The sequence below is a fragment of the Poecilia formosa genome, unplaced genomic scaffold (genome assembly GCF_000485575.1).
Source record: "Poecilia formosa unplaced genomic scaffold, Poecilia_formosa-5.1.2 Scaffold425, whole genome shotgun sequence".
NCBI lineage: Eukaryota > Metazoa > Chordata > Actinopteri > Cyprinodontiformes > Poeciliidae > Poecilia > Poecilia formosa.
The window spans coordinates 178,706-187,958 of record NW_006800364.1 but is presented as its reverse complement, the minus strand read 5'-3'; the positions used below and the strand labels follow the sequence as shown (position 1 = coordinate 187,958).

General features: G+C 39.0%; 1 protein-coding gene across 1 annotated transcript in view; it reads right to left on the bottom strand.

Annotated features, from left to right (window-relative positions):
- The window catches only part of ascc3 (activating signal cointegrator 1 complex subunit 3), a 376,011-nt gene that overhangs the window by 225,848 nt on the left and 140,910 nt on the right, over nt 1–9,253 (bottom strand). The window contains exons 9-10 of the mRNA XM_007577033.2: nt 7,442–7,645; nt 6,489–6,629 (exon numbers count right to left, since the gene is read on the bottom strand). Coding sequence (XP_007577095.1) covers nt 6,489–6,629; nt 7,442–7,645 — 345 coding nt within the window. The remainder of the gene's footprint in view (nt 1–6,488; nt 6,630–7,441; nt 7,646–9,253) is intronic.

Sequence of the window (9,253 nt, the reverse complement as noted above, 5' to 3'; positions counted from 1 at the left end):
TGACTGGTCTTAAGATTTTGATCCACTTCGTCTTCCTAACATGATGCCTCCTCACCCTGACTCTCATACTGACAGGAGGAACCACAGAGCTCTGTTAGGTTAAAAGCTCATCTTCTGAAGTTGAGATATTTTTCCTCCAAAAGGTTCCAGAGGAATCACCTCAAACCAGATGTTGGACTGGATTTTATTTCAGTGTCATTTGTGAATGTTAGAGCCTCATTTTCAACAGTGGAGCTATAAAGATTGAAAAGGTTTATTTTGGAGAAACTCTCATCAACATCAATATTTCCACTAAATAAGAGGCAAAAAAAAAAAAAGTTTTATAGAGGAAAAGCCTCTCAGATGCTGAGCTCAAAGCGAGATGCCCAAACTATTTTTTTTAATATTAAACAATTAATTTAATTTCACATAATTATTGCAGAAGCCATTTGTCTGTTAAATACTTAATGAAACATATTTACCGTGGTTGATGTTTGTTGTGAATGATGTACAGTCACAGACGAACGAGATCATTAGTCCAACTTTGTCGTTTATTGAACTTTCAGCGGCTGTAAAGCGCCACAGCAAAGGTAAACAAAGGTAAAACAACCCGAACAGGTGATCAACTCAAAACCACTCGCACCTTTATTCTCTCTCTCTCTGTCATTTAAGCACACCCGTTGCCATGGCAACTGCCTGCGCTCTGCAAGCCGGGCTTGCAGAATCAGACGTTCCAAAGCGTCTGGTCCATAACTCTTCAACACACTGTCAGCTCCCGGTCGGGAAAGACGCATTTAGTTCAGTGTCCAGGAGATGATTTTCAGATGTACTGATTGATTTCAGTTGCCTCTGCGATGAAATCTTTGCGTATAGTTTATATAATGTCTGCCTATGTGCACGGTCACCAGTCAAGGGTGTTAATTATAACCTATCAAATGACCGACGGGCTTTGAATTTTCCCGTCGTTTAAAAAAAATTACCGGTCAAACATGGGAGCTAACAGCTTGTTGAAGGGCTTTGGACCGGACGCTTTGGAGCGTGTCTTGTTAGGAAGCGCATTCCAAACCTTTGGTTGAAATGGGTTTTAATTCCAGTCTCCATTACAGACCAGAGAAAACTAAACAGAATGCAATGTTGTGTTAATTCATTTATTGTCGAAACAGAGGAGCCGACAGTTTATCTTGAGGAAATAAATGACGGTGCAGAAGTTAATGAGACCGTAACATGTGCAGTGCGCTGCGGCTGCACAACCAATACGAACGCGGCTCCNTTTTAATTCCAGTCTCCATTACAGACCAGAGAAAACTAAACAGAATGCAATGTTGTGTTAATTCATTTATTGTCGAAACAGAGGAGCCGACAGTTTATCTTGAGGAAATAAATGACGGTGCAGAAGTTAATGAGACCGTAACATGTGCAGTGCGCTGCGGCTGCACAACCAATACGAACGCGGCTCCGCCCCTGCAAAGAATTAAACTTAATTCACTCAGCCGTTTCAACAAATGGAGCTGGAAGACATTACCTTCCGTGCGAGAGCGGTACTCAGGAGGAACGCGCCAGACGTAACATCAGTTCGTTTCGGAGAAGCGAAGCCACGCACAAAAGATCTTTGTAAAAGCACACGCCCAGACCGCACAGGGTAAAAAGCTAGCAGAGTTCAACTGATCGGTTTGGATCAGACAGACCCAACTGACTGATGAACTAGTGTAGATTTCTCTGCAGATGGGGACCAGGAGGAATTTGTGAGTTTGTGCGTTCAGACCCCAGCAAGATAAGTGACCGTAATTTAAGTGGAGCCATTTAATTTAATTTTTTATAAGTTATCGGGGCCACAGTCAGTGGTTTTTGTTACTACGGAGAAAAAGTTAGATGCATTTATCTGCTTTATGTGTGATGGGATCTGGATTCACAGTTTTTAACTAGGTAAATATTAACTAAACCGCATAAAAATGCGGCTAAATAGCCTATGTTAATATGATTATAACTGACTGGTAAAAATAGAACATGACCGATTTTTTTTAATGCTGCCGCGCTAAAGTCTAGCGCGACCGCTAGACTTTATTTCGCACCTTAGGGCGACCTCTGATATATGCCACGTAGCACCCGGTGTGGTCTTATGCCTCAAGGTTTGACGTGTTGTGCATTCAGAGATGCTCTTCTGCATAGTTTTCTTAACTCACATATTGTTGTTTTGAGTTATTTACAGATTCTGAATGTGTCTCAGCTTTCCAATGATGCCAAACCCATGGGGAAAAAAAAGTTGTTCTTTATTACCAAGTGTTGTGTGCATTAATAACATTTAGGTCTATTTGTGATTTAAAAGCACAATTAAAGAAAAATAGACTTGAGCTCCTTTATCAGAAACAAAAAATTATTTTATGCACCATCAAATATAAAAAATAATCCACCAATTTCCACCAATTGTATTTATTTATAGTAATTTATTATATATTGATTTATATTATTTTAATTCAAAATAATAGTAGTTGTAGACGCATAAGCAGAGCATCATTCATTACCAAGTAATAAAACAACAAACAAAAAAAAACAGTTCTGACTAACTGGATCGACTCCTACCGCTAACCGTTCAAAGGAATCCAATCGCTGGTGAACGACACATCAACCGTCTCAGCAGCTATGATTACTTTTAAGACAATGCTTTGGTAAGCTAACCGTAGCGTCGCACTCTTAGCAATTAAACAATCGTTTACATGCAGTACCTCGCGGACCACTAGAGGGGGCCCGCGGACCACCAATGGTCCAGGGATCAAAGTTTGAGAAAGACTACTCTATGGGCATGGAAGGAAGAGGGGTTTTGGAAATCCCAGGATGTCACATCCATAATTGCATCCATATGCCAGCATCCTTTCTGTGTCCATGGTAACTAGAGCAGCCATGGCAAGTGGAAAAAGTGGGAGGAAAATGTATGTGGGATAAAGATGGAGTGGGGAGGTTAGAGAAAAATGGTTACTGGAATGCAGCATGTTAACTAATCGCTCGTTCATGATAAGAGCCCTTCTAAATGAGGTCTGTGGAATTGTGTGTGTGATCCCCATGAGAATACACTTACAATTAAACAAATGTGAGAAAATATCACAGCACTCCAAACTGCTCTTTTCTTCTGTTCAGTGGATGATGTGAAATATTGAAGAGGAGGAAGGATAATACATGGCTCTATTATCCTTCATGAAGCTGATCAGAATAGCAGTCTCAGCTGTGCATGCATTCATATACTGATATAAAGATTATTAAGCAATGTGAAGATAAGTACCTGGACCCCAAAGTGGGGTTGCAGTTCTCATTGAAATTCAAATAACACATGTAGATTGGACAATGAAATTCCCATAGCCCCCTCAGCAATTCTGCAAGATAAAGATCTAGTCCACTGTTCAACAGCCAGGACAAAAGTCACAGTACTGAGTCAAAATTGAAAGCCTTAGATTACGCTTTCACAGGGAGTGCTCCAGTACCCTTTTTTAAAAAAACTGAACCTACCACCTCAGTCTACCTCTTCACAGGTGTTGTCTGGGTTTCCATGTGATACTTCACAGGTATGTCAACTATAACAGAGCTTTCAGAATCTCAGGGAGAAATCTAGTCCACTTCTGGGATTCTGTCTATGAAGTACGTTTTTACTTCCATGATGATATCCGCCATAGTATGCAGACCAGATGTAAACTTGAATTTTAATCAGATCTTACTGTGGGCGCAGAGATATGCCTCACTAGTTCATTTGCACTGGATGGGAATTAAACTACTGATTATTGTTTAATGAAGAAAATGGATGTCTGTTTTTGTCATCTCTGGTATTACAAATTCTCACGTGTGGAAGCAGATCTGTCCACACAACAGATTGCAGAGAGTAAACAATATTGTATATCTGAATGACAACATTTTATTGCATTGTTCCTTTTTCTTTTTTTTCGTTTTTTTTAGGTATTTTGTAGTTATTTTCACCATTTTCACATTCTTTGTTTCAAATAAGCAATAATATTCTGTAAAACCATCCAATCACTGCATTTTTCAGTTTCAGGTGTTTTTCAGGACTAAAATGAAGGTTGTAATACAAAAGAAGGGTACAAATTTAGCAAAGCAGCATAAAGTAAATATTGAAACGTGATAGATTTTACCATGTCAACACGGAGGCATTTCTGCCTGCCTGTCAAAGGCATGGTTGCTCCAGCCACTGTGTAGGAACCACAGTCCTACACATGTTGCCTTGAAGCTCTGCCAAGAACACTTTCTTGATAATTTGGTGACACCCTGACTTCGTCATTTTGTTTTAAACTTCTAAATTTGTCAATAATTGCCCTAAGTAATATATTTAGTTATCCATTCTCAAATGAAACTTACTGTTGCACAATCCTCCAACATATAATGTTGCAGTTTTTGCAGCTTTATCACCTTTTTAAACTGTGTAAGTGGTTAAACATGTAGCAGACAGCACATTCTAAAATGAACACCAAAAGGGCAAGACAGATAAAAATAGATGAAAATATATGAAATGTAGGGAACTTCAAAAAACACAAGAGCATAAAAAGTTAGAAGATTAGGGCATCTTGACAAACTTGCTCAGATATGTGGACAGAGATTTTAGACTGAATCATTTTCTAGAAATATGCTGAAACCAACATGTTAAAATGGTGAGATCACAGAAACAAAGTGAATGAAAAGATAGAGGTGTGCCATAGCGCTTCAGTCTGTCTGATTAATCATTCTCTGAGAAATCTTTTCAAATGCCTTTATAAAAAGGTAACTTTAAAACTCCTCCAGATTCATTCACAGACACCAAACCAAGACCCCTTTCCTTTGAATTGAATTATGAAAGTCTCATAAGGCTTATAGATGTCGTGTCTACGCTGTGCAATCATTTAAACTCCTTTGAATAGGCAGATATGCACAACTGCCCATCCACCTCAACAATATTCCAGGCTGAATAAACAGAAATTTATTTTACTAAAGGGAGAAAAGCCATGTAGATTTACATGGCTTTTCATGTCTTGGCATCTTCATAAAGAATTCATTATTTTAACAAATTCATAAGCTGTGTTTACAAATAAATAATCCCTCTATATTTTTATTATCATAGTTAATGTTTTTTTTATATTCTTACCACTTTTAGGACTTTTGTGTGACAGAAGATGGAGTGGGAAGCTATCTGTTCTTTGCACTTCCTTTGTCCATTATTATTGAAGATTTTTATGTTTTGAGAATGACAACAGACTTACTGTATGTGTTCACTGGGTAATTAGAGCACTCAGCCGCTTGTTATGATTCATGTCCTGTCCTATGCTGTGTTAAGCACTTGTTCAGCTCACCTGCCACACCTGATTGCTTACCTGTTCCACCTGGGCCTCGCCCTACTTAAACACCTCTCAGTTGCTGCCTCCTTGCCAGATTAGCGACAGCCACGAGCCAGTAGAGATCCAGCGTTTCCTTCCAAGCCTTCAGTGTTTTTACGACCCCTTTCTGTCCACGGATTTACCCCTCCTGCCAAGCCCTTCACCGATCCCTTCTGTTCTGGATTTCTGGACCCTGACTCAAGCTCTGCCTCACGACCACTGAATATTACCTGCCTCTCAAGCTAAGTTTGCTCTCTCTGTCCTCCTGTGTATTACCTCTGCCTGATTATCAACAAAGTCCCTGGGTATTGTGTTTTGGATCTCCTTGTGGAGATCTTCATTGCTTCCACAGAAGCCTGTTCTAACTGGTTTCCTGCATCTCCCTGTCGTCAAACCCTCAGTTCCCCTGCTCCACCCATCCACTGTTCTACAGGTCAGATAAGTTGATGATTTCGAAGATGCCCCTCCTTTAGCTGTGCATCACCAGCCTTCTCCCCTCTCTCCTTAGTGTGTGTTTGACAACCTCTTCCTGAGCAGCAACTAGTATCTGAAAATAAATTAAACTTGTTTTTTTTCTTTGCGTACTCCTGTGTGTGTGGTTGAATTTCTGGGTCCCCACTGAGTGTCCTTACAGTCGCTATGTGACGTTTTGCATTTATCACAGCATACTGAGGCAAATGGCCATAATGAAGAAAAACAGATTGCTTAAGTTGGTAGCAGATTGGATATTGTTCATTACATCACATCCTGTAAAGGGGTCACACCACCAGATATCCAGTTGGTGCAACACAGAGCTAAGCTTAAGATAAACATATCTGCATTTAACTAGCATTTGACTTCTAAAAAAATCAACTATGTGAATGAAATAAGAAATGTGTTTGTAATTAATGCATAGTTCAAACATTGTCACTGACATTTTACAATTTTAAGATGACTTTTTAATATTTTTACATTTTTACCGAAGAAGCAATCATAAATTCATCCTAGACCTGATAAGTCATATAGTGTTAAAGTGTCCAAGCTTTCAGAGCAACTTCAGCTGCCCATGCTTTCATGAAGCAGGTTTTTCTTTCTGGTTATTCTGTGTAGTGGTTTGTTTAAATAACAGCCAAGGAAAAAGTCAAACAGATGGTCTGAACCTATGTGGGTCAATGACAGTGTATTTACCTGTGTTCGAAGGATCTCTCCTTTGGTTAACTGCATGTCTCCAGTGAGTTCTTTAACAATGATGCCCAGGGGTTCCAATCGCTTACTGAAGTAATTAGTCATCTCAGCTGCCAAGGCCTTCATTGGAGCCACATATACTATCTGCAGAGAGAGGAAGGGAGAGAGAGAAGTGTGGAAATAAATAGGATATATGTAGGAGTGCTAAGGTGAGCAAGGTAGAAAATGGAGGTAGAAGTTGGAAGGACACTGTGGTGATAATTGAGCAAAGAGAAGTAGGATCATTTGTTCCCTGGCAACCGGTACAATTCACAGTTCATGGAGAAATATTAAAACAGCTGCTTGCATGAGGAAAGTTTAATGGTTGATGTATGAAAAGTGACTATGTAATAAGAGTGTAAGATCTAAAGATGAACAAAACTGTTGGATGTGTTTGAATAAAAAATATCAATGGTAGAATATTTTAGAGGTCCAACACTGTGGGTTTCTGTGAAAACATAAGTTTTATAGTCACTAACTTTATTGTTACAGACCCAACTCACATTGAAATTGTTCATTTATTGTGCAGCTTTCTGAACTAAGAATCTATGTTGTAGAAAATAACAAAACCTCACCTATATCAAATAGTATTTGGGCTGAACTTCATTAGATTTAAATGTAATAAGACTGAGCTGGGCTTAAGTAATACATAATGCTCACCATTGTGTTGAAATGGATTGTTTGTATTAAATTAGTTGGATATAAAGATATTAGCCAAAATTTGTGGTTAGTTCCACTTTGTCTGAATTTCCTCTGAAACTTAGGGAATTAAGAGTTCATTTCTGACCCCACCATTCCTGCCTACTGTAGTGACACTTTACACCTGAATAAGTTAGTTTAGTCAACTCCTAAATCACAGCAACACCAACTAAAACAATATCTTGCTGATGTTTTAATGAGCAATATGAGGGTCAGACCTTAAATTCATCCTTTTTGATAACGCCACCAGGCTGTAGGTGCTGACGGATCTCATGCAGGACTGTCAGCATGGCGATGTTGGTCTTCCCAGCACCAGTCGGAGCGCAGATCAAAAGGTTTTCATTGGTGTTGTAGGCTGTCTCAAATACTAGAGACTGGATCCTGTTCAGACGCTTCATTCCCTTGAACACCAACTGTCCGACCTGAGCATAAAAATTTAGCAGAAGGATTAATAGAAGTCATGTGTGACTCAGAAAGAAAAAAAATAATCCACTTTAAAAATGATGACTATCATGATGATGATGGAACATTCAATTAGGAAAAAATAAGATCAATATAGTTCTTTTTCCTATCAAACCTTCAGTTGTCACTGAAAGTGAAAAACATGTCTTTGCTGAGCAGTTTCCGCAGATCAGTTTAATGTAACTTCTTAATTTAAATGTAAATTAATAAATTATTCTACTTTCAAATACTAAAATTATTTTTTTAATCTCAAATATAATTTTAAATGGGTAATGAGCAGAGAATGTACAAGCAAAAAAAAACCAAAAACATAAAAAATACAGGGTTCAATGACTGACATAGTCACTCACACAACTGAGTGGTTTTTAGCCAGTTTCCACTGGCACTAGATCTGGGCCAGCATCAACATTTTTTGTGAAAATGCCCCTACAGCCAGCCACCATTCAGTGATAAACCCACCCTGTATAGTCTACCATAGCAATTCTGCTGAAGCAAAATGCAGGCAAGTGATCTATGACAGTGTCAGTGTCTGAGCCAAAGTGTGTCTGAGGTGACTGTGCAGTGAGTGGGGCATTAAAAAGCACAAAGAGAAGAAAAGTGTATATGTTGGGATCAGCTGTCACTCAAACTGCCCTCCATCTGGCTTCACTATGGCAACAGAGTGTGGGTGATGGCCCTCAATCTTACCCTGCCTCTGATAAGCACAGAGTGCCACACACTCACACAATACTGTAAAAACACAAGCAAACAAGGTTCTTTCATTTCATTATGGAAAACACATGTACCACTCAGACACTTTTCCTGAAGAGATTATAAGATTTCAATACTAAAAATACTGTATATTATATGATAAAGACAAATGAGATGTCATTGATTAACAAAACAAGATCTTCACATTGCACATGACAATATAAATATTTGGTTCTTTTATATAATTTTAGAAAACAAAACCATTTTGGAGTTGTTCACCAATGCGAGACAGTTCAAGCTTTCAGCACTATCAAACAGATATCAAGGTTTCCCCCAGTGTATTATAGGCCTGGTGGCCCACCATGCTTTACTACCCCCACCGCCAGGCTAAGCCTTTCTTGTTTATGTTTTTATGAAAAAAGAAAAGAAAAAGAAAAAAAAAACTTTTTTCTTTTTTTTTAAGTCGGATTGCAAGTCTCTGTTGCTCTGAGCGTTTCACTGTCGGAACAGATTTAGTCCTAAAATATATGTTTATAGAAGATATCTTCTTTATGCGTTTAAAGCCCGACCAATCACACCGCTGGCGCTTCTGCGCGTCAGAGGTGCGTTGAGCGAGCAGTGAGAATGATTTATATTTGTAGACAAATAATTTTGTGCGGCTTTTCCATCTCAACACACCGCCCAGCACCCGGCTCTTTCTGCGCTGGTTAAGTTTATGTATGTGTTTCCGGTTGGCCGGAGCTTTAGTGGTTAACGAACCAGCGCTAACCTCATCATGCAGGTTCAGCCCGGTGAGGAGCTTTCGCGCTCGCCTCGTAGTCGCGCTTCATGCTGGTTTTATATTATTTTATTATTATTTTTATATTATTTTATTATTA